The sequence below is a fragment of the Squalius cephalus genome (assembly GCF_949319135.1).
Source record: "Squalius cephalus genome assembly, chromosome: 10".
Lineage (NCBI taxonomy): Eukaryota > Metazoa > Chordata > Actinopteri > Cypriniformes > Leuciscidae > Squalius > Squalius cephalus.
Window position 1 is genome coordinate 5,014,904 of NC_137131.1, and position 26,118 is coordinate 5,041,021.

General features: G+C 37.4%; 1 protein-coding gene across 16 annotated transcripts in view; it reads left to right on the forward strand.

The window, feature by feature from the left end:
* The window catches only part of ptprt (protein tyrosine phosphatase receptor type T), a 250,044-nt gene that overhangs the window by 44,514 nt on the left and 179,412 nt on the right, over positions 1-26,118 (forward strand). For all 16 annotated transcript variants that reach the window (XM_079883834.1, XM_079883839.1, XM_079883832.1 and 13 more), the window contains exon 2: positions 551-672. In XM_079883834.1, the coding sequence (XP_079739960.1) occupies positions 551-672 (122 nt within the window). The remainder of the gene's footprint in view (positions 1-550; positions 673-26,118) is intronic.

Below are 26,118 nucleotides of genomic sequence, written 5' to 3' on the forward strand. Positions count from 1 at the left end.
ATGTATCTGGACTTTTTCTTTACTATTTTATTTGTAATTTTAATCAAATTAAAATAATATAATATAATAATTTTTCAAATTAAAATAGGAATCTATCAAAATTAAGTTGAATACAGCATATACAACCATAACAAACAAACAAATAAATAAATAAATATTCAGAGAATATATAAATTTGCTTGATAAAGCAATATTTTAATAGAAATCTGTGATCGTAATATTTTTTATTTCATAAAAGCTGTAAGTCAAGGCTGTGCTGCACTGTGCCACTCTAGTGCACGTCATATAGTATTGACCATTTATATTCACAATATAGTACACCCCTTTGCACCTTACTGCTTAAATAATCCCTCTCTCTAAAATAGGAGACAAGAAGACGTGTGCTATTTCATCCTGGGTTTCTAATCCTTAGCTCCCGGCTAGCATAAAGCTTAATGCGGTGGAAAATCGTGTTTTTAGCGAAGATGAAGTAATGATGGCACTCCGTGGCTTAATCATGTTGACATATGCCATCTTCCCCTCTTTTCTCTCCTGTGTGTTCTGTAGGCAGCTGTTCGTTTGAAGAGCACTACAGTAATTGTGGCTACAGCGTGGCGTTGGGGACTAATGGCTTCGCCTGGGAGCAAGTCAACACCTGGGAGAGACCCTCCATGGACGCGGCCGTTCCCACAGGTATGGGATACACCTACATGCCTCACTCTTTCCTGTTTTATTTCTCTCTTTCTCTTCTATTGAAGACTTTTTAAAGGAATAGTTCACTCAAAAATGAAAATGGTAATTTATGTGAAGCATTTCTATGATGCTCCAAACTGACATAGAGTGCATCAGTAAAAGTTTCAGAAGTAAAAATCCCACATATATATTCCTGCTATATATATAATCGACATCTTTAAAGCTGCAGTCCGTAACTTTTTTGGGGTTAAAATTATCCATAATAAATTTTTGAGCTAGTACATAACCAGCCAGTGTTCAAAACTATCTGCTTGCCTTAGCTCGATTCAAAACGGTAAGCTTGTAATAATGTTTTTAACTCCAGTGGTACTGGTGGATTTCTGCTGGAAATTCGAGCATGTCTTTGCGTCATTACGTTACATCTGTACACATAAAGAAGAGTCTCGGCTAGTAGGCTATGTTGAGTGTGAGGATGTTGGAGGTGGAGATTTATAGCCTTTTCTCACAGCACTTGATATAATTAAACTTATCAATTTGATGGCGGATCCAGAAAGGTTCAAATGACAATCACCAGTGACATCTGGAGATTCACCCATTGTAAAATGCAAAAGACTTCGGACTTCGGCGTGGCTATAGAAAAAAAGAGACTGCAACCGGGCTCATGCGAAAACAAGGATAAATATTGGAAGGGCTTTTGAAAGGTGGCGTGAACTCCGTGTTTTGAAGGGGTTCAAAACAGACGCAGAAACGGCTTTTTTTTTGCTGGACAGTAAGACATAAGCGATCGTTAGATTTAATCAGCGCGATTTACTGCAATGCTTTTTTCCCCTTAGTTGATCAGAACAAAAGTGGATGTTACTTGTTCAGATTACATTTTCCGGTGAAAATTCTTATGTTGGTCATACTTCCAAAAAGTAGAATCTGTGATTCCGAATGCCAGTATCCACACCGGCGCGGCGACTGACCGCCGCACATTCTCTTTAAAACATTGGATACATCCGCGCTGTGCCGTGCCGAGGCACAACCCACGTAAAGTTACGGACTGCAGCTTTAAATCAGTAGTTTTAAAGTTATGCCTTTTGTAAAACTATTATGTAATTTGCCATGCTTGTAGTTCTTTCCCTCTTTAAAGCCGTTTAGTACTTTTTTGCTTCAAATCAAAATTTGTGATGGTGTGATTTACATCTTAGCTGTTCGGTTTTGGTTATGGCGTACAGTATAACTTTAACTTTTTAAAAATCCTTTTAGGAAAATGTATTGGTAAAAATATTTTCAGAACCAATGCCACAGGAAAAGTGGGCGGGCACTGTTACACTTTATATAGATTGATGCACTATATTGCAAGTCTCCTGATGTGGCTACACGTCACATCACTTTCACTTTCTATGACCATACGCACACCGGCGGCACCACTCGGCATCTGTCCAACTGAGACTCCAGCTGTTCAAAATCATGCCACGCCACAGCGTCACCCACATATAGTTTACATTAAAATTAAAATACAACGATTTGGGACAAATATATGTACGTATTGACTTCACCCTAGGAGAGTATAAGAAATGTGTTTTTGTGGCTTGAATAAATATGCTTCATATAGAGAAATAATATAGATCACCCTTTCCGTTTTCGTGTTTTTTTTTCTTCAAATACCTTAATTCAAACTCATTGATGCCACTCTTTCTTGAAGTGAACTTTGTCCTGTATGGTGATTAGATTCACTGTTTTGGACTGCCGCCTTGAAATACAGAATGGCGCGACCGGTGTGCGATAAGCTTGCATGTGAGATGTCCGAGGCTCGGCGCGGGAAGCCACTTTTTCCAACCCGTTCTCATAAAGGCCATATGTCCAAGACTTTTGGGCAAAAAGCGCCCTGACATCTTTATTGCTACGTGCAGGTAAACTCATGGCAATTATAAGAGAAGTCACAGAGAATTTTGTTTTCATTTCAGTTTTTTGTTTGAGTGGAATCCGCAAACAGTGATTGACTGTCTTAAAGCTGAAAGCAATACAATGATTCTGAATCAGATTTAATAATAAATATATTAAAATCTAAGCTGTGACTTTGATAATCTGGTTTATTTATGATATTTTTGTTTTGGCTAGTAGAAGTTCTGAATGGCAACTAACTTAAAAATTTAGCAGCCAAATTGGTTGGTGAGTGAAAAAGCTCATTTCAAACCCTGTGGAGAAGGCACTTTGGCCTCCAGTCTGTCTCGAAGTCTATCTCTTTCTCTCTCAGTCCATCTCTCTCTGAAGCTCGGCAGTAGTTCACAGTGAGACAAATGGCAATCAAGTTCGCTGTCACTCTCACTCAGCCATCTCCTGCAGCGCTCAACAACCTCTGTCTCACAGCACCCTTAAAGACAATAGAGTCAGCTACACAACTGCGTTTCTCCCCGTCAGCTTATTTAACCCCATTTGCTCCCTACACACTACATCTGACACCAAAGCACCCCGTCTTACAGACACTCCATTGGAAAGATGCTTATAAAAGACATCCTTATAAATGACAATTTTGGGGGGTAGTGTGCTCCTTTCAAAACGCTAGAAGTTTAGGATTACTCTAGTGAAAGCACCTTTGCCAGAATGGGTACAGTGCTTTATAATGTGATTCCTGTTTAGGACACTGTATTGAGTCGCCACTTGATGTCCAAAGAAAAATCTGGGTCCTGAAGCAAAACCAGTTGAGACGCACTGTTTTGGGGAAACGAGGTCGTCAACAGCATCAAACAAAATCAAGCCGAAAACATCAAAGTCTAGTAATTTTTCTCTATTGGGGGCACTAGCATCAGGCCCCATCTGATAAAAATACACAAGCACTCATTAATAAATAAACGGCTGAAGAAGCACCATCTGCGCGTGTTGATGTCATCAGGATCTGATTGTCTAATCAGGGGAGGAAATTGGGCCGCGGCATGATCCTTCCGTCATTAAGCCCTGTGGAGACGCACCGATATCAGTCTCTCCTCTCTGATTGTAGGCAGCACTTAATACAGTGTTCAGTGAATTACACCCAGGATGCAAAAGACCTGATGAAAAGTAGCAATTGAAGAGTGTATCCACAGGAAAATTGTATTGCTCAGAGGTTGCTATTTTATAGCTCAGGAGACCTAATCAAAGACTTTAGATATAAAAAGACGACGCACTCATGTTACTATGAATGGGAAAAAGTTCAACGCGCATTATGGAATAAATCCCGCCTTCTAAATAAAAGAGCCAATCACTGATTGGTAAAGTCATTGCGTTAAAGGGACTTTTTTGGAAGTGTGCTTCTTTGCGTAATAAGTGCTACTTAGATTACAGCCAGTGTTGAATAACCTAAATTCCATTATGATGGAATTAAATATCTCTAGAATAAATATCAAGTTCTGCCATGAAACTAGATAGGGCAGGCTGATAGGTCCTTAACTCATTTGGTAGTGATTGCATTGTCATCTACATTGTGCAGCTGATTGGTTGCTGTTGCATCAGTGACCAATGAGCTGCGGCTCAACATTCAAATACTGGTAGTGTTTGCTGTTTGCAGACTGCAGTGCTTTTTCAGATACCCTCCACCTTCCCCAGCTCCACCTGTATAGATCTGCTATAGGGTTATTACATGTAATGTAATGTTATTACATTTTTTCCGCCAAGACCAAATACATTAATATTGCCATATCCATGACCATGCGAATCTCTATTACCATGCCAATCTCTCAGAGAGCTAAAAGAATTTGAAGAGCAATGTTTTAGGGCATATTCAGATTTTAAATGTCAACTTCAGTATCTTGGCAAGAGTGTGTGAGAGAATATTAGGATATTTGTATTAGAAGACATCTTTTGGATTTAAATGCATATCCCCTTTTCTTCTCCATTTAGTCTCATTGCTGCCTAGGAGAATCAATTGCTATAATATGGAGGTATCATTTGTGTTTTGTTTTCTCTACGGGCAGAGCAAGAAAAGGTAGAGAGATAGAGAGAGAAAGGCGACTCAGGTGGGGATGAAGGCACCTTAATGTGTTCTTACAGGAAGTGTAATGAAGCCTGTCAGTCGCCACTGTTTCATTTTATTCCTCCGTGGACCGCGGGTCACTAGCATCAATACAATCCATTCCTCTCATTACTGCCGCCCTCTGAGGGCTTCAGAGACAAGCTCCTCCAGGGAAAATACATCTGTGAATGAGATGTTGTGGCCAGGTGCACACGCTCTCAGAGAGGAGACCAATCATCCCTCCGATGTCACACTCTAAAATGTTGAGCGAGGGAATGTGCACCAGTACTTTTAGTTAGTTAATTCATGTAGTCAAGCTCAACAGTGGCTTTGATGCCAAAAACATCTAATTTTAGGCTGCAGTGTGCACATATGTATTGAGAAAGTTTCTGATTAACACGTACAATAGTATTCATATGTTTTTTAGACATCTGCTTTTGTGTTCCAAGGTAGAAAGGGGCAAAAAGAAAAAAAAGAAAAACATTGGTTTGGAGCAACATGAGAGTAAATGACAAAATTTTGGGTGAACTATGCCTTTAAATGTAAGATTAGTCTGGGTATTTTTAGTCTGTGAGGTTTGGGGTCACTAGGTTGTTTTTTTTTTAAAAGAAAAACCAAGTATCTGTTTGAGCGGTTTAGACTGCGTTTATAGCTTTGCTATGTGTCTGATTTATAAAACTTTTTGGACCTTTAATGAACTCACAGTGGCCATTTATTTCCTGATGTATTTACTCTGTCTTTGACAGACAGATGAATGACCGTAGCCTAATTTTTTAATGTTCTTTCACTTTTTCTCTCTTTGTTTCTCATGTCTTTATGATATTTGTCCTTCTATTTCTATCCTCTGATTGGCCAGAGCTGTCAACAAATCAGAGCCAGTCAAAAGAGCTGTCATTTAATCATCACAAATGATTTCTGTGCAGCCGTCCTCTTGGGTGTCCAAAGTCCCTCTGCATACTGTGCACTTTTTGGAATGGTAATTGAGTTCTGAATTATAGGTTGTCTGGGCAGTATTGCGTTAATGTGCGTGTTACAGATGGTTGGCGTTTTTAGCCTTTCACTTTTACTTTTTCATATTTCTTTGTCCTTCGTGATGATTTGAGGGCTCTCATGGGCAGCAGTGCTTGATTGTGAGTCTGATTTCTGTCCTCTAAGATTAGAAAGTGGGGCGGAAAAGGTTGCAATTGAAAAGAAATTGACAGGGAAGGAGCTCTAGGCAAGCACTTGCGTACACCCACTTACACATGCACTTAATCATATAGACACACATAAAAACCAGTGTTGAGTGAATCTTTGAGTTGCTCATAATTTAAAGTAGTTAAACTAGACATGTTACACTACAAGCTAATGAATTAATAAAAAACAATTTAAATCAGAGCAGTGTTTTTCTGACACAAAAACATTGAGAATCTTAATTAAGATGATTTATGAACAAATTTATTCACGAAATGCCACTAATATATATAGTAAAACACATTTATATAATTGAGTAAAAACATAGCGATCAAACAGCAGAATTTAACAAAATATTATGTTGAGAAGTAAAGAAGATGGGCACACACACATCAGCAATGAACTGGTGCATTTAAATTAACTGTCCAGGTGAACAGATTCACTAAAATTAATCTTTCCAAAGGTTCATTTGAAAGAGTTAATGTTTAGATGACATTTAGTGCTTCAGTTTGCTTGGCTATAAACCTGCATCCATAATGCATAATTTTACAGTGAAATATTACTATATTTCTTATTTTATTTTTATTTAACAACAAAATTGTTATTATTATTATTATTATACTGTAGTCGTGTTAATAAATTAACACAATTTTTTGACAAATTGCGCAGCCCTACAAACAGGTGCAGCAAACCTGAAGCTTTTTTGAATTGATGCAATCACAATTTTGATCAGAAAAATATTAGATGTTTTTTTCCCCTCCAAATTCAAAAGTTTTAGCTGGAAGTAATAGGATAACAGGCTTTGTTGTATAAATGGTTTGTGACAATCTGCCATTTTAAAGTGGTAGTAAAGTCTTATCTGGTCATTTGGAAATACTGAGTAGGTGGTTTTGAACATTAAACAACAGTGACTATGTTCAAATGTTACACACAGAGAGATATGGAGAATGAGGGAAGCTGGGTATCCAGCAGCACATTGCCATGAATGAGATTGACAGGTCAAAAGAGACAATAGACAGAAATAGAGAGCGATAGGCAGAAAAAGACAGATATAAGGAGATGATTGAGAGTGAGGTAGTGGATTTAGCAGCATATCCCAACACACATCAGTCTTGTTTACTGATTTCCAGGCTCCAATAAAGCAAAGCTATAGCCTCTATGAGTCTCCTGTTGCGAGCTGCCGGAATCACGCTCTCACACTGGGGACCCGACTGCTAAGAGCCCTCCGCTCCTCCCTTCTCTCACTGTCTCGATCTTCCCGTTCGCTTTTTCTTTCCTCTGCTTTCTCGCTCTCCCCCTCCCATGTCTCCCAAATTCATCACACCTTCCGCTGACACGCTGCTTTCATTAAAGCCCCGCTCGGGCCCTCTGCTGACTTACATGTCTCTGCTCTGGTTTACATGCTTCGGTGAACATACTCCCAGTGATGCATTCTCACTTTCAGACTCACACACACTCTCACTCACTTGGTGGCTTGGGTCAAGAATCAGAGCTTGTGATTAACAAGACAAAACATGCATGTTCTCGCCAGGAAAACAGAATGTTTTTTTGTCCATTCCTGCTTTGTTTGGTTGCTTGTTCATGCCTCCCTTCTCTTCGAAGAGCGAATTAGGATTTAAAGAGGTTTAATTATGCAATTTTATTATTTAATTTGCCTCCCTGAAGTGTACTTATAGCGTTAGCATAGTTCTTTCGAAAAAAAAAGCATGAGTTTTGTTTTTTATGTTTACATCCTCATGATTGGGTGGGCCAAGTTTATGATCACTGTTGGCATGTAAATGTGGGTGGGCATATGGTAATTTTTGGGGTTTCTGATGTTCATTCTAATGAGTTTTTGCTGTTCAGTTTAAGAAGTTTAGTTTTTTTGCATTTTGTTTAAGTGAACTCTTACCTCAAAAGAGTAAGGCAAACCTGATTCCTCATGCGTTTTTGCGGTAATGATCTAATATTTGGATATTTTTTCATTTAATTTTGATTTCACAAATTTACCTGTTCTCCCTTCAGTTTTTTCAAGCTTGGGAGCCTAAATTCACTTTACATTAGATTATCTCTGACTGAAAGACCATTGCCGTCTGTGTGTCTGAAAGTGTGTGTGTGTGTGTGTATGTCTCTTGGCTGTTGAATTTGACAGACATACATGCTTGAAGGCCCTGTGATCGCCTGCCAGAAAAGCAGTGTCTCTCCGCTCGTACAGCACCTTGTAAAGTGAAATGCCTCATCTTTCCATCCTCCCTTTATCCCTCAATATTTTTTCAATATATCCCCCATTTTTCATTGTCCCCATATCGCTCACATTCTCATCTCCTCTGTGTAGTAATCCTTTTATCTCTGTACTTGGATAATACAATTTTCTGATCATTTGTCGGGATGAAGGAGTTTCTGTTATCCATCACTCGTAACGAAGGCCAGAAATTTGTTGTCTGGTGACGACCTTGAGCGGTGCGTGGTTACCTTTTCCTTTGTACGCATAGAGAAAACAGGGATGGGTAACCATAAGTCAATGCCATTGTTTGACCAGCAGAGCATTTAAAAGCCATTGCTGTCAGGAGCAATGTGGCCCCAGAGAGAAATGCAGAGAGTTGGTACTTCTTTTCATGCTGAGTATATATAGTAAGCTTTATGCAGCACTACTTCAGTAAGAACAAATCAGTGGTCTTGATCATACTTTAAGAATAGCATGCGCTGCAGTAATCATACTGTAATGCATTACATAGGTCATTCAGTTCTTAAGGTTGATGCTGTATGGGAGTTCTGAAGACATGTAATGTCTATGTCTACACAGAGCAGTATATTTAAAGAGGGATGTTTCAGTTTTCTCACACAGAAAACATGAAATTAATTTAGTGGGTTTTATAATAATTAAATATCATATCTAATACATTTTATATATAATACATATATATATATATATGCAGTGCTATGCATAAGTTTAGACACCCATGCTAAAGTTGACTAAAAAGATGAATAAAAAATCATCTTTTGGAAATTGAACTTAATGCCTTAATTAAAAAAATTAGGAAAAATCCAACCTTTAAGGACACCAATTTTCTTTGTGAATGAATAATGTATCGTAAATAAATAAATGTTCTTCCTTAAAATACAGGGTGCATAAGTTTGGACACCCCTATGTTAAATTCCCATAGAGGCAGGCAGATTTTTATTTTTAAAGGCCAGTTACTTCATGGATCCAGGATACTATGCATCCTGATAAAGTTCCCTTGGCCTTTGGAATTAAAATAGCCCCACATCATCACATAGCCTTCACCATACCTAGAGATTGCCATGGTTTTATTTCAGTTAGCCTAATAGCTGGTTTGATTTGCATTGAGAGATGATCTTATGGAAAGTACTCCATGCCAATCTCTAGGTATGGTGAAGGCTATGTGATGATGTGGGGCTATTTTAATTCCAGAGGCCACTATTTTCACTATAGAATTGTCCATCTATGTTCATTTTGTAGCAAAAATCTCTCTTGAAATAGTTGTTAATAATCATTATCCAGTGCTCATAAATGACTGGAAAAGTCATGGTCAATTCAAAGTCAAAAAGTCAATTCATTGATCAAAAGATGTAGCTACCTGGAAGTTTATTTCAGAGGTGTAAACATTATGCATAATAGAAAAGTAATTCAAGTTTTCCAGACCAGGAAAAGCCACCAAAAGTATATATAAAACCTATTTAAGTGAGCATTCATTTGAAAGAGCAGACAGGCCTTTAAATCTGTTCCCCTTGGTTGAGTCTTGCAGTTTTAAATGGTTTGCATGTGCATTTGTTAACCAAGATATTAAAATTGCTATACACATCATTAATGTTTATCAAGACGATGCAAACTAGATTTAGTCACAGAGATGCAGAGTTGTTGCTCATTATATGTTGTATTCATGATGAGTTTTTGTTTTGTTTTAAATAAACAAAGGAAAATATTCTGCATTGTAATTAAGCAAATACAGAGGCTAGCTAATTTAGAGTATTGCACATGGGTGATGAATCACACTATGGCTTTTCTGTGCAAAATACTGTGTAATAAAAAGTAGCACATTACGTTACTGAATTACTATAAAAGTAACTAATTGTGTTGATCTATTCATTTTGTTGAGTTCTATTCTAATCATTCTTTTTGTGTTACTTTTGCCAAAATTCTGTTTCTCGCTTTCAGAAATATAGCACTATGATTGGCATCCAGGTGTTTTTATTTTTATTTTGAACTGTTTTTTTTTTTTTTTTCAGTATATAAATTTGACAAATAGAAAAGTAGCATCTTTTTAGGAGTGCCCTAGCATATAAATGACCTCAGATCTAATAGATATGGATAAGGTTTGAAAAGACATCAGGGTGAGTAAAAGATGAAAGCGTTTTCAGTTCCTTTGGGTTGACTGTCCCTTTAAAATCTCTCTTTTGAACATCTGTTTGGATTTTTCGCCTCTTGTTCGTAAGCATGCTATTACAATTCAGCAAATTGTCCTCAACAAATCAGTTAACTCTCTTCACATTACATCTGTTTGAAATGATTTTATGAGACAATGCACCTTATGTTCCACCAAATTTCATTCATGGGAGCCATTTCTTCACTGGAATAGTTTAATCTGAAATAATGTGACCAGAAAGATTACATTGGGCTGGCAGAGAGAAGGACATAATTAATTTGATGGTGACTTAATAAATCCAGGGTGACATATGAGGCACTGCAAGGCATGCTTAATGAGAGCGGGAATAAAAATGAGAGAGAATGAGAGAGAGTAGAAATGTTCTACTGTCTCTTTCCACAGATTGTGAAGCAGACAGCAGAGCTCTGGGCGATGAGAGGGCCACTTTACAGCTGAAATTAAATACCGCAACAGAGCTTCAACTCGGAACAGTTGAACCCAGTAGATCTATACTGATCCCGGATTTAAAGTGATGCAACCTCAGTTGCTCGCCAAGAAAGTTTGGGTCCAGTTTGTGACAAAGGCTAAATTCAGGAAGTGTTAGTTAGTGACTTTAATTTATCTGGTGGTTTTCAGACCCAACAGGACACTAATTGCAGGAATGTGTACCTTACTCAGATTGGGATTTAGCCCACAGTACCTACTACACATTAGATCACCAATTTGATCTTGCTGTTCAGATATCATGTGTACTTCATGTCTGGGTCATATTATATTACCCCAAAAATCAAAGAAAAGATTGACATTATTGGCATGGCATTTTATTAATCTTATTTCTCACCTTGTACCTTGCTCAGACTGAGATTTAGGCCACAAAAAGTAGATTTGCATTCCTGATATCATGATTCTTGTGTACCTGTTGAAAAGAATCTAAAGAACATGTCTGGGTCATATATACATGTATCACCTTCAGAAAGAAATACGATTTTGCTTTGCAATGTTATTTTCATGGCAATATTAAGCATATTTAAGCAAAGTTCTCATTACTGAAATGCAGCAAAAAAAAAAAAGTATTAAAGTGCCACTAATCTGCTTTTTCGTAATATTACCTTCCATGCAGTGTTTAATATAGCTGTTTGTGAAGGTAAAAGGTCTGCAAAGTTTTAATGATCAAAGTGCACGACAAATAAAGTTATTGACTCCTAAAATAATTAATAGATTCTGAATTGCTGTAAGAGTCGTCAGCAATTTCAGTCTCACTTCTCGTAACAAATTTGCATAATGCTAGCCTATGGTCTTCATTGGCTGCCCACGAATGACATCTACTTTACCCCTCCCTCAAACACTGTAGTTGTAGCTGAGACTGGAAGAGTTTGGTTCATGTTGTCGGCACGTTGAGAAGACGATGTTTTCAGCGTTGCGAATCCATGTTGCCTCCACTTCAAAAAGTTGAGGATTTGTACTGGAATTGATACAGAAAAACCCAACGCCATTGTTACTGTTCTTATTACTGTGTATCAAGTGCTGAGGAAACCTCTGGAGCTGAAATTCAGATATGGTAATGGATGTTTAGCTTTCAACACGCACTGTAAGCGGTAGAACAATCACAACAGACTGAGCCATCTGACCAATCAGAGCAGAGAAGGCTCTTGGAGAGGAGGGAGAGACTGAATATTTGAAAGAACCATTTTCAGACACTTTGAGATATCAGGTGATGTGTAATGTATGTTATGCAAAAATTAAAGTGACCTTTAAAAAACAAAACAAAACTTTTAAAATAGCATAACAGGGGCACTTTAAGTAATTCAACTTTGTTGACTTTAAAAAAGTTATTTACTGTAATACAGTAAAAATATCATTGTATTAGACTAATGAAAATCCAATGTAATGAATTAAAAAATCCCTCAAAAGTAAATGGCATTACAGCCATGTGAAATTTGTAGGGAAATGTGCATAAATCTAAAATAAATAAAAAATTCTACAATGCAAAAAAATGTAACGCACCTAGAACAGAATTTTTTTTAAAATGTAACATTTTGTAATCATTTCATACAAAGTAAAACAAATATATACTCTATATTCTTTTGATTTGGGGTTTAAATGTGATGACAGTTTTGTGAGATTCAGCCATATACAGTACATCATCAGTACATCTGTGAAAGAAGGCATCATCTGCTAATCATATTTTGAGTACCGACATCTAAAAATTCTAAAAATATATCAGTTCTCCGTTCTAAGTAATATAACTCTTCAGCATGAAAGTAGGCTTTTTACATTAGTTAAATTGCTGATTGAAATAGAATTTATCTGCGGTCATCTATTCAGGGATTCAGAGCAACCTCCTCTCATCAGATATACTTCATGTTTGCTAAGCGTATTAGGCTGTTCCTGTTTTGCACCTGTTGTTATGTCTTACTAACTGGCTCATGTAATGTAATACTTAATGACTATTCATTATAGAATGACCACTAGGCTTTTAAGTACCTATTATGTGTATGTTGCATGTGTGAGTGTAGCTTGTAGTACAGAAAGCTGGGAGGGCCAAACTAAACAGTCAAACTCGGCAGATGCTTTGCAAGAAAAAGGGACACCCTCTGGTCTCATTTTTCTCCCAACTCCTTTTAGAAAGACTTGCCAATAGTATTACAACTTCATTATAGGAGTTCAAAGCACAGAAATTGTGTTTCCAGCAAAAAGGAGCATTACTTTGCCCTTAGAACTCTGTTCTTGATCTCTGTTCAAGCCCAAAAGTAGCATCCTATATCACAGCACACAACACAAACCTCATTCTATACGGCTTTCTTAGTTGCTACAAGTCATTTATCGTAAGTCTTTGTCCTTCTTTACTGTTTTGTTAGCCTGGTTATCTTCTTCTGTGTGTGTTCATGCACATGTGTGTGTTTAGACTGTGAGCATTGCTTATCAGCAGATATAATATGGTGGTTCCAGCTGAATGCTCTCTTTGTCCTCCTTGCAATCAGACCCCGACGTGGCCTTTGTTGACGGAGCGTTTCTCTCCAACCCTCGGGGAACGATGAAGGCTCATCTAAAAGCTTGATTCAAGAGTGGCCGTCCAAAACCACCAGGCTGGGCGTATGTGCGATATTGAATAGGCCCTCTGAAAGCACTGACCTTTTCTTTTGCCAAACCAACAACAGATTTCACTTTTGCTGCTACCTTGGGGACAATTATGCATCTGCTTTCCTCCCCCACTTATTTCTTACCTCTCTCTATCTCTCACTCTCTCTCTCTATTTTCCACATTTGTTGCATTGTGTTAGCGGAAGGTCAGCTGCCTCAGTGTGCTTTGAATCATTCTTGTTTCACAGAGAAAGCCTGAGTTTAGGAGGATTGCAGCCTTTTGGAAAAGACTGAGATGTCATCTTTGATATTTTGCAGAAAATGACTCGTTCCTTATGTCTCAGTTAAAGCTTCCTCTGATCTTAAATGAGCACTTCTCCTTTGTATTGCAGGTTTAGCAAACATTTCACCATCCAATGCTCATATATTTGCCCCATTGCAGTTTTAGCCTCTCTTGGTGTATTTGGTACATTTGTACACTATTTAAAATATAATAACTTGTTCCACTTTCCTTTTTTACTAACGTCACCAAGACCTCTTACTTTTTTCAACCCCTCCCCTCATTTCATGATTCAATCATTTTCTAATTAATTTCCATTTAGTTTTTTTTAAATAATGTTGTTACGGAGGAAAATGCAAACATTGTTTGATGCTGACCTTGAAACACAGTTGTAAACAAATTTTTTTTTTCAAGGTTTTACTGTTTTTGAAGGGCAAAAACATTTAATTTAGTTTTGGAGAATTTGTAAAGTCTTTAAATTTGGAGGTTCAACCTCATTTGAAGTATTGTACATGTGGCGTTTCTTATAATTTGGTTGCATTAAAAACTTGAGCTTTTAATGTAAATATATTAGATTAGCGTTACTGTTACTTTAATTCATTTTAAATCACGGATTATATATCTGTGACAGATTTGCTCCAACATTACTCCCTCACTACTATCCTAATCACCTGAGTACTGATGACCCGCATCTGCAGCTCATTCCCACATCTATCACCCTCAGTGTAAAAGCACACACTTCAGTTGCACTTCTTGTCTCGTCTCGACTTGGACCTCAGATATCTTTCCATGCTCTTGGACTGTATATGCACCTACCGCCTGTGATTACCTTCTTACCTTGTTCCTGTATTACATGCATTACCTGCCCTTGTGATCCAACTCCGGTGTTTTCTCCATTCCCTGTAAGACATTTCAGTTAATTTAAAAGTTCATTGGCCACAAAAAGGTGTGTTTGGTTGTACTCACCAGCTGAAGTCTCCTGTTGTTCCATTGACTACCTTCTACTTAAAGTGTTCACCTCAACCATTATCATCACTTACCTGTTTGACATTGTCCTGCAAAGAAAGCGCTGTTACTTTCCACCTCTCTCTCTCTGAGTCTGTCATATCCTAACCATATCTTAGACTTGTTACTACTAAAGTGCATGTTTCCTTACACATGTTGATGTGCTTATAGTGTGCCGAGTAAACGGCTTTTACACAAACTAATGCTGTTCATGTGGTCCTGTCATTAACAAATATCAGACCGTTTTGTTGTTTGAATTGTGCATCCTTCAAAAACTTGATAATATCTGAGGATAAGGCTTTACCAATCCTCTGTAACAGGGTTTTGGTAATCCACAAGAAAAGCTGGGCTAGATACAGCTGTTATTTTCTATTTCCTTTTATTTTATCAAATGGAGGCCCTCACCGGGTTATTTAAAGGTAATAAGTGCAGTGCATCTACAACAAGAAGCCTTTTCATTGGTCCTCAAGACTTACTACACAGCTGCATGTGGTCTGCCAGTACTTCTGGATCACTTCCAATCTCTTTTCTCCCCTATCACAGATAAAGTGTCATTTGACCTACTTTTTTTTTTTTTTACAAATAAACCGAATTCCTCTCCTTTCTCTCTCATTGCTGCTCCGATAGTTATAGTGATTGAGAGAGAGAGTGTGAGTGTGAATTACTTCCATCTCCACCATGTCAAATCCAGGGGATGTGGAGTTTTCTTTTTTTTTGTAGTACCACCACACCTTTTTGCTTAAGACTGGCTTTTTTCATCTTCTCGTCTCAACCCAATCCTCAAATCTTCTAAGTGTTGAAATTGTGTCTGGATAACCTGAATGACAAAAACGTTTGATAAAGCAAGAATAGTACTTTTTTTGTGTATGTGCCCATGGTCTTTATGGCCTTCATGAGTTCAAGTTGCAGTACTCTGGAAATCGTGTCAACTTGAAACTGCATTCGCAATCCATTTTACTTCTGTCATTTGACGTAGTGAAAGGTCAGTAAAACTGTTGTTCAACTAGAAACAAAGGACTTAAAGCTCCACTGTATGAGCTTTTGAATGGGAAAATTAAAAGTTCAACCTTCAGAACATCTCAATGCATCCCACATGAAACGGCGACTTTTTTTCTTGTTGAATATTTTATGTAACTTTTAAATGCATTATAGAAGGAAAATAGTTTGTGAATGACATTTCATGTTGATTTAGCCTTATTAGACCTGATTTATTATCTCAACAGTGTTATTTTCTATATTTTCAGTTTTCATTTTTATTTTAGTTTGTTTAGATATTGTTTTTTTCCCCTATATTTTATTTGTTTGTTTAAAAAGTATATATTGTTACATACCTTTTAATTTATCTTTTTAAATGTTTGTTTACTTCAACTTATTTTATTTCAGTTAGTTGCCAAGGAAACATCTCTTAGTTTTAATTTTACGTTTTCATCTAATATTTATTTTCCAGATTCATTTAAATGAATAAAGAAAAGGAGAATACCAACACTGTCTCTTTTATTCGTTTGATTTTTAACAAGCTGTCACGTACCACTGAACACATCAAGATGTTGTTGAGATTACAATTGTGTTCAGAACACTTTCTTCCTAAATTGAATCACTGATTATGTGTATTGAAATATATGTAAAATGAAAGTGTTCTCATCCTCAAGAGTCAGTAAAGAACAAAATAATGTGTGTTTGCTGAGAATTACATCACTGTTCAAGATCTAATTATGTCTGAAGAACATAAATCTGCAATATTGATATTTATTACGCTTGTGCATTTGTTGAAGGCAGACAGGTGATTTATCTCAATGTGTGAGTGTACCTTGCACCTTCTCTCGCTCTCCGTTTCTCTAAGCTCCCTGACAGAACGTCATTAGAGTTGTGGTTACATGCATTCTTCATGAGAGATGCCTGCTGGAGCCATTAGCTAATTATGGTCATGATTTGATCATTTATGGATTAGTGCACAAGGCCCAGTGTTAACTATACATGCTGTCTTGCCTGCGTTATAGACTTCAGTTTCTAATATTTGTTGTTTTATATATAAATAACATTGGATCTGTGTGCCGTCTTGCACATGTTTGATGTGGAAATCATCTGGATAGGTTAATGCACACTAAATATTACCTTTGGACAGGTACCCACTGTTTGCCTTTTTGCTCTGTATACACCTGGATTGACCCCTGAGAGCTCTTTTAATTATATGCTGGTGGAAATTTTGCATCAAGCCTCGAGATTTGAGATTTGAATGAAAATGGCTGAAGCAGGATGGATGTTTTGAGGAAATGTATCTTAAGAGCAAGCTTTAGGTATCCACTGTACGCACATAAAACATTTATATTTTGTCATTCACCAGACACTCTTACCCAAAGTGACTTACAAAAGAGGAACATCAGAAGCAATTTATCATTAGAACCAAGAGGCACATTGTGAAACATTAATATCATTTAAAATAACTGTTTTTCTATTTGAATATATTTTAAAATGTATTCCTGTGATGGCAAAGCTGAATTACTCCAGTCTTCAGTGTCACATGATCCTTCAGAAATCATTCTAATATGCCGATTTGCTGCTCAAGAAACTGCTTCTTATTATTATATCAATGTTAAAAACAGTTGCACTGCCTAATATTTTTGTAGAAACCATGATGCTTGATTTACTTTTTTTTCCAGATTCTTTAATTAATAGACAGTTCAAAAGAACAGCATTTATTTAAAAGCATTTATTAAAAATCTTGTTACTGCCCCCCCCCCCCCCCCCCCCCGCCGAACTAATTTAACGCATCCTTGTAATAAAAAATCTTGCTTTTGAATGGTGAAAATGAAATGTAGCTTTTCTTTTATATTTTGTAGCAAACAATACATAAAACATATTATTTCACAATTCGTTAAAACAAGTTAATGTCAACAAGTGAATTTTAAATGTTTGTTACTTTTCTATTCATTCAACTTACCTTTGTTGTATAAATATTGTTGGTTTTTATGACAAATGACTTGTGATTCTCTTAATTTGAAAGTCATTTTTGGATAAAAGGGTTTGCTAAGTGAATAATTGTAAATGTACTTACTGATTAATGCAGTCTCTCTTTTTAATAAAGTATTCATGTAGAACTACCCAGTGCATCTAACACCGTATCAGCCCTGTAAGTTACGACAGTGTGACCAACTAGATTGTTCTCATTACAAAAGCGATCTACATAGCAAGTGGCTTGATATGCATGCACTCTACTTACAGTACCTTTTTTAGGAGTAACATGAGTAATAGGAGTAATAATGTAACATGTTAAACTTTAAAATGTAACACTCCTGTCATTGCCTTCGACCTCTACTATTGTTCTTTTCACAAGCTAGAAAATGCAATGCCGTTGAAAGATAGGATAACGTACATTCTGCTGGTGTCATCTTTTCCCTTGGGTTTACGCTTCTCACTCTAGATACCTATGAAGAGAAATCACTAACATCAAACCAGAGGAAGAAGAAAGAGAGAGACAAAAACAGCATCCTGCCCCAAAACAGGATAAATGTCTCCCAGAATTCCCATTTTCCCTCCTGGCCTCACAACAATTGGCCAGAGTTTGATAAATGACAAGCCTACAGGACCAATGACAGTTTTGTTGCTCAGGGATATTTTTATACCCAGTAGGGTTTTTAATGATAGATAGCCTCTGGTATGAAAGGCCTGCCTCCTTTTTTCCTTTTGTCCTATTTGTTCTGTCACAATCTAAAATTAGCTAATGTGATGGCAGATAACCAACACTTTGCTTCTACCTCAATCTCTTTCAGTTACATACATTTTTTGATGTCTAAATTTAGTGAAAAGCAAAAGAGATGCTTTTTTTTTGTTTTTGCAAAAGCGCTTTTTTTTTTTTTTTCTCAAATGAGATTGCTTTACTATATCAGTTATATCAGCTTAGATGAAGTGCTGTTCAATGGAAGGATGCTTCTCAGAGGTTTCATGTTTCTCAATGTCTCAAACTGTACAAAAATGGTTCTAAGATACAAAATTCTGCAATAACAAGGTCAGAAATCCCAATATAAACTCAAACATTCCTCGTCAAATTCTTGTTATATTAAAATAAACATGTGAGAAAATGTTGAAACGAATCCTGAAATGTCCAAGAGCAATCTCTGAACAATACAATGTTGTTTTTTGATTAGTTGTCCATAGCAAAGTTTCTCAGCTGAAGTTTTTATTGTGTTGGTGTCTGTGACCTCATCATTAGTAGATGATCTCAGGCACATCCAACACAGCAACCAGCAAAAGGTTAGCGCTTTGTTGGTGTTTGCACCACCGAGTGTATTTGTTAACACTAATAGAAGACACACGTGTGTGTGTGTGTGTGTGTGTGTGTGTGTGTGTGTGTGTGAGAGCAGAGAGGCTACTAAAAAATTGTGTGTGTGCGGGCATGTCTGGATCGATATCACTACACACTATGTTTTTAGCCCTTGTCAGTTGCATGATGCACCGTGTCCAACGAAGTGTAAGGTTCCAGTTGAACCATTGTATCATGACTGTGTGTGTGTGTGTGTGTGTGTGTGTGTGTCCTAAAGTGCTGTAAACCCCAGGCTCGTGATGCTCTCTATGCCACCACTGAAGCAGAACAGAGCAATGGGCGATGTTCCAGTTGTAGGTCATTATCCCCTTCACCATACACCCTGATTCCTGCCAAGTGCACTTCCCTTTCACTGACTAATACACTCTACTAAGTAATCTTGATGCCACCATCTAGTCGAGAGAATCTTTCTTACCCTTTGTTTTTGGCTCTTATTTATAGTTTTATATAAAGGATTATTCTTGGATGTTTAAAATGAAGTTAATTTAATTTAAAATAATAATTGATTTTAACTTAATTTGATTGGGGGGGTACATGAAAAGGGCATGGAAACACTTCTTGAAAATGTACAGCGAGCTCCTCTTTAGATTAACTGATTGCTTTTCAAATTAAATGACATGAAGATTGTGACAAGGTAAAGACTTGGCTATATTGCTATTGTTTGTTGTTCCTTTAGATAACAACATTTTTCCAATGGGCGATGAACATAAAGATTTCAATCAATCAATCAATCAATCAACATGCGTGACTTGTGACATGCGTCACACATGTATAATGCTAGCTTGGTGTGTTTAGAGATGAATTGTTGTGGTATTTGCTGCTACAGCGCATATTGATACTGTAGGGAGTGAATGAATGTACTGTAGAATGAATAGTAAAATGTGGTGTTTCATGCTGTCATGTGGGGTAGTAAAGAGATTTTGACCAAATCAAAATGACGAGTTTCTATCTTCAATTCCAAGTCAAGTCGCAAGTAAATTTTTTTGAGTCCAAGACAACCATTGTACGTGTTTCTGTAAACTCTTTTTCCATTTGTTCTTACAAACTGAGTTACAAGTCAAAATGATCGATCCGTAGAAGGCCACACGATACTAGACAGAATTAAAGATAGAAGGAAGATGACCATTTCCTTATCCAGAGAGTGCACTTGGACTTCTTCTATTCTTTCTCTCTCAATATTTCCTTTGTAACTCTGTCATTCTATCTGATCTTCCTCCTTCTGCTCTGACGCCCTTCAGTACGTTCCCCAGAAACCCCCTATGGAGTTTCATCGGACACGTCTAATTTTCAACTTTACGAGTGCAGCTTCTGTTTTCATTTTCACCCAAGGTGGATCCATCCTGATTGTTATCCGTAAACGTCTTGTCTGACGCTGTGATTTGAGTGCCTCAGCTTGGCTTTCAGCGGCTGTCCCTGTGTGAAAGCATACGGACAACCTCAAATAACCGGCTGACAAAATCGCTCGTGGCTCACTCTCAAGGGCCCAGGACTACACTTCCCTCTGTGAGGTTGAAGAGTTCAGCTGGAAACATTTTATAGCCGCAGCATAGGCGAGAGTGTCCAATTGCTCTCAAGGGAGCAGTAACAGGGACTACTTAAGCAGCAACGGACTTCTGCCCACCATAACAGTTAAAAGAAGCCAAGATATCTCTACCAAACTGGCAAGACAAATCTCTGTAGGTGTCAAGATGACAAGTGGTATCGTGGTATGACAATTATATCAATTTTGGTCGATGACAATATAAATTGCACTATACGCTTCTTTTTCACTTATTTTTAAATGTGCTTTATAAACAAATGTTACTGATTTACTGAAGTATTTTTCTTTTCTTTTTTTATCCATTGAAGTCAGGCTTAACACTCATTTAAATACATTTTCTTTCTTTTTTCCTTAATTTTTTATTTCATTTTTTGAGCAGTCGGTGTACATTGCAGTGGAGAAATTGTTTCAAACTTTGCTTTGTAGAAGCATTATGTGGTAGATCACATTATGAAATAAATGCTTTTCTCCAAAACACGCTGGCCATAATTATTGGCTCCCTGTCATTAAATACTTTTTGCAACCTCCTTTTGCCAAGATAACAGCTCTGAGTTTTCTTCTATAATGCATGATGAGTTTGGATAACAACTGACAAGAGATCAGAGACCATTCCTCCATGCAGAATCTCTCCAGATCCTTCAGATTCACAAGTTCTTGATGGTGCTTCTTCTCTTCAGTTCAGCCCACTCATTTTATATAGGGTTCAGTTTAAGGGACTGGGACGGTCATGGCAGAAGCTTCATTTTGTGCTCAGTTACCCATTTTTGTGTTGATTTTGATGTTTGTTTTGGACCGTTGTACGATGGAAGTTCTAACCACGGCCCATTATACGATTTCTAGCAGAGGTTTTATTTTTTATCTTTTGGTATATGCTAGAATCCATAATAACCATGTATCTGAACAAGATGTCCAGGACCTCCAGCAAAAAAATTGGCCCACAACATATAAGATCCAGCAGTATATTTAACCGTAGGCATGGGGTACTTTTTATCCCTCTTTGTACCAAACACATCTGGTGGGTTTGCTGCCAAAAAGCCCTTTTTTTGTTTCATCTGACCATAGGATCCGGTCCCTTTTGAAGTTCCAGTCGTGTCTGACAACTGAATATGCTGAAGTTTATTTTTGGAGGATCGAGGAGAATTTTTCTTGAAACCCTCCCAAACAACATGTGGTGATGTAGGGGTTGTTTGATATATTTTTTTAGGATTTCTGACCCCCAAGACTCAAGTACTCACTGCAATTCTCCATCTGTGATCCTTTGAGAGGCCACTCAATCTTTCCTCCTCGCCATGCATTAAGACAATATAGACACAGGTCCTCTTCCTGGCAGATTGGTGACATCTTTAGTTGATTGGAACTTCTTAATTATTGCCCTGATGGTCAAAATGGGGATTTTCAATTTTTTTTAGCTATTTTCTTACAGCCACTTTCTTTTTTGTGATGCTCAACAATCTTTTGCTGCACATCAGAACTATATTCTCTGGTTTTACTCATAGTGATGGATGATTAAGGGGATTTGGCCTTTGTGTTTCCTCATATTTAAACTCCTGTGAACCAAGGATTTATAGCTAGACAATTTCATGTTCCTAGTCACATGCCCCCCCCCCCCCCCCCCCCAAAAAAAAACAACAACAATGCAGATTCATTTTTTAAAGCCATTTTTGATCATATTTATCAGGGGTGCATTAATTCTGACCACAACTGTATGTATGGGTGTGTACAAAAGATATAATTTCATGATGAGAATAAATATAAACAGGAATATTACTCCTTACGCCTGTCAGCTTTCCGTTTCTGTCAGTCGAGTCAAATGTATGATATTTGCGATAATAAAATGGAGAGTATATGTGTGTTATCCTGCTTGTGAACTCTGAACCTCTGTTTATTTCATTTAAGACTTCTCATGCAACATTGATGAACTGTACTCTAACTTCATCGCTTTTGCTTTTGATCGTGTTTGTCCCAGGTACGTGTTTTTATCCGGGTCAATGTAACTCCTGGCCCTTTGTGCGGGCCTTTGCTATGCTCTCCTTTTGTACCATACCTGGAACTCAAAGACACCTGGTCTACGCACGGGAAAGACCGTCTCAGCAAAAAATAGAAGTAATACTGGATATATGGTTGTGTGACAAGGTGCAATAAGCATCAAGTTTGCCTTGCTGCACGCTGCCAGTAGGGTGCCGCTATTGTGCCCCTCTTCTCAGCCACCTGTTCCTGTCATGAATCTGGACGTGAGCCGGCAATAAGAGGGCCAGGGCTACTGTAAATTTGGAGCAAACAGGTCCTCTGTCCCAACACAACTCGTAATTTGACACAAATCTTTTGACCTAGAGCTAAATTTACTTGTTACTTGAGTATAAATGGAACTTGAGTTGAAATAGTCTTTCTCTGCTTCTGAAAATACTGACACAAATGCACCAATTTAGACAGTTCCTTTTTTGTTTTAAAAGGTTCCACATTCATACACATATCTGCGGTCTGTCAACTGAGATTCATTATTCCGTACCATTTCGCAGCAAATATGAAACTTTTCCAGACATGGAGACGTGTATCTATTTAGAATGTATTTTTAGACAGTATTGGACATTTTTGCATCTCCCTTTATCTTTCTACCTTCTCTTCTTTCTTCTTCCTCTCCCTTGTTAGTCTAGCTATGATCTCACCAGGCAATTTGACCACCTTTGGATCTTTTCAGTCCATTCCTTTTAGATGCTAATAATAAATAGCCAGACTACAATCAATTTGAGACAACCTGAGTATAATTCAACTACTTGGCCACTGAGGGAGACTTTATTAGGAACTGATAAAAGGCCATCCTTTGTTGCAAAATGAACACACAAAAGTAGTAGAATAAGAAGCAGAAGAATCCTTTTTCTTTTAAAATCCATTCTGAAATGCAGATTTCAGAATTTCAAATAACCGTATAGTAATTCAAATGCCAAGATGCCCAGTTTCAGAAAGCAACATTCAAATGCCAAATGGCAAAATAAACATAACAAATTGGACCAGCATTCTTTAAAATCTGCATGCACAGCGGCCACAAAACTATCTGGAAAGACTTTGAATTATGAACAAATATCATTGCAAGTGACAAGTTTTTATAAAGAAAGATATAATTTAAAGCAGTTTAAAAAAAATGTTTTACAAAAAGTTAAAATTAAGTTAAAGTACTTAGACCTTTGTAGTTTCTCAAACATTAGTGAAACATGTTCAGAGTTTATGTGATGAACTTGTGATTTCATATATTTGTAAAAATCACTGCTCATCACCAGTTATTAAAGTTAAATGGCATTTAAAAAGTTCTGCGAAAATTCATGCATTTTATTCTTAGATGCCACTTGGTTTACTTGGTTCTAATGCAATTTCATAAATGTGGCTTAAATGGACAGTTCACATCAAAATTAAAATTCTGTCATCATTTACTCATCCTCATGTTGTTCCAAACCTGTTTGACTATCTTTCTTCTGTAAAGTGCAAAAGAAGATATTTTGAAAAATGTCCATACAATTAAAGTCAGTGGGGTCCAATGTTTTTTGGACACCAACATTATTCAAAATATCTTTTGTGTTCTGCAGACGAGTGTTAGTCATACTGGTTTGAAACGACATGAGGGTGAGTAAATGATGACAGAATTTTCATTTTTCAGGTGAACTATTCCTTAAAGTGTCCAAATACTTCTTGGGTCCACTGTATGTTTTCAAAACACATCCTTGTTGGAATATTAATTGGATGTCTGTTCTGTTAAAAGGCAATTGGTGGGATCCCTATTTACATATGCATTTACCCTTGATTTAAATAGTCACCATCAGTTCTTCTGTAGCCAATCAGCAAACATATAGTGAAGCAGAGAGTGTGAGCTGCAATTCTTAACCACAGATGAAGTTGTATCTATTGGATTTGCCATTGGCCGATTCACTGATTTGCATTAAGGTGCCCAACCGTGGCGTCTTCATTCTGATAATGACACTTCAATTATTGATTTTCCACTTATCAGATTATCACAGTCTCTGGTGTTTGCGACACTGTCCACTGTCTGCTTGAAAATAGCTGTGAGAGCTCATGGAAAGAGGGAATCGGAAGTAAAAGCTGGCGCGATTTCAAAGGGCCATGGCAAATTGCGGCATACAGCCAGTGGGTCTTGTTGACTCTACGCCAATCACGTGTCATTTGGTGCGACAAGCAGGGCGAGGCTGTTTCTGCTCTGATTGAGATCATGCATGTGTGAAAAGTAATAATGAGGGCTTCGGAGAGGAGGAAAGGACATGGATAGTGTCACATCATGAAGGTCCATTACACATCCAGGACAGCAAACATATGGGGCCTGACGGAAGTACCCAACTGTCTCCCATCCTGCCTCTCTGCCATAAAAACATCCATTCCATTCCTTTTACACTTTCACATATACACCCTGGATGAGGTGAGAAGGGAATTGGGGAATTTACTGTGCTTGAATGTGTCAAATGGACCACAGCACAGATCCATGTGCTCTTGGGACCCCTATGAAAAGTATGTATGCGTTTATAATGGGACGGCCCATCTGCAGCCTGTCATTGGGGGGAGGGCATCAGGCACGCATCTTCTCTCACTCGCAGCTGCTCCAAATGAAATGTTTGCAGCTGACACATTACCATTTCCTCCAAAACAGGGCCGTATAGTGGACCTCTGATATGAGAAGGCAAACTGTGTGGGGTTTTATTTAGTTTTATGTAAACTGCAGTCCCAGATGCATCTGGTTTTTACACATTTATTTATTTATTTATTTATTTGTTTGAAAAAAAATTGAAATACTCAAGCTTGCATCATCACAAATTTTTATTTGCAGTGTTTCGGTCAGCTGACCTTCCTCAGGTTTACACACAAAAGTATTAACCAAGCTGAGAAGTCACTACAAACTGACTCATTGTGTGTTTCATAAGTCATTTTGGATGTGACTCAAAATGTAATGTCCGAGTGGGTGAATTGTTTACTTAGCAATTAGTCTGTCCATTTCCCTCTCAGGTTATTTGCGGATCAGTTGTGAGCATGATACGTGGGAATTATCTCATTCACAGTGTAATCAACCAATGTAGTCCTATCATGTGACTTTTCACATGCATTTTCCAATTCTCCCCCTCACATTCACGCTACAGGACCTCAATTTCTCAATTTAAAACTCTGAGGTTGGTAAGATTATAGTGTAAAATGTTATTACAATTTAAAATATTTTAATAATAATTTATTCATGTGATGCAAAGCTGAATTACTCCAGTCTTCAGTGTCACATGACCCTTCAGAAATCATTCTAATATGCTGATTTGCTGCTCAAGAAACATTTCTTATTATTATCGGTGCTGAAATAGTTGTGCTGCTTGATTGTTTTGTGGAAACTGATTTCCCCCAGGATTCTTTGATGAATAGAACGTTCAAAAGAACATCTTTTGTTTGAAATAGAAATATTTTTTAACATTATAAAAGTCTGTATTTCTTCTGATACATTTTATGCGACCTTGCTGAGTAAAAGCATTAATGACTTTAAAAGAAATCTACTGAAAACCACATTTCTTTTAATGGTAGTGTATTTGTAAAGTTTTTTTTTATACTGTCTGAATATTTTTGCAGATCCACAAAGCGATACTGATCTATGATATACTGTATGCTGTCACACCTATTGAGGCTATTTCCTCACTTCCTTTTTATTCCTCCCTGTGTTTTCCTCTCAGCGTATTAGCTCTTCCAT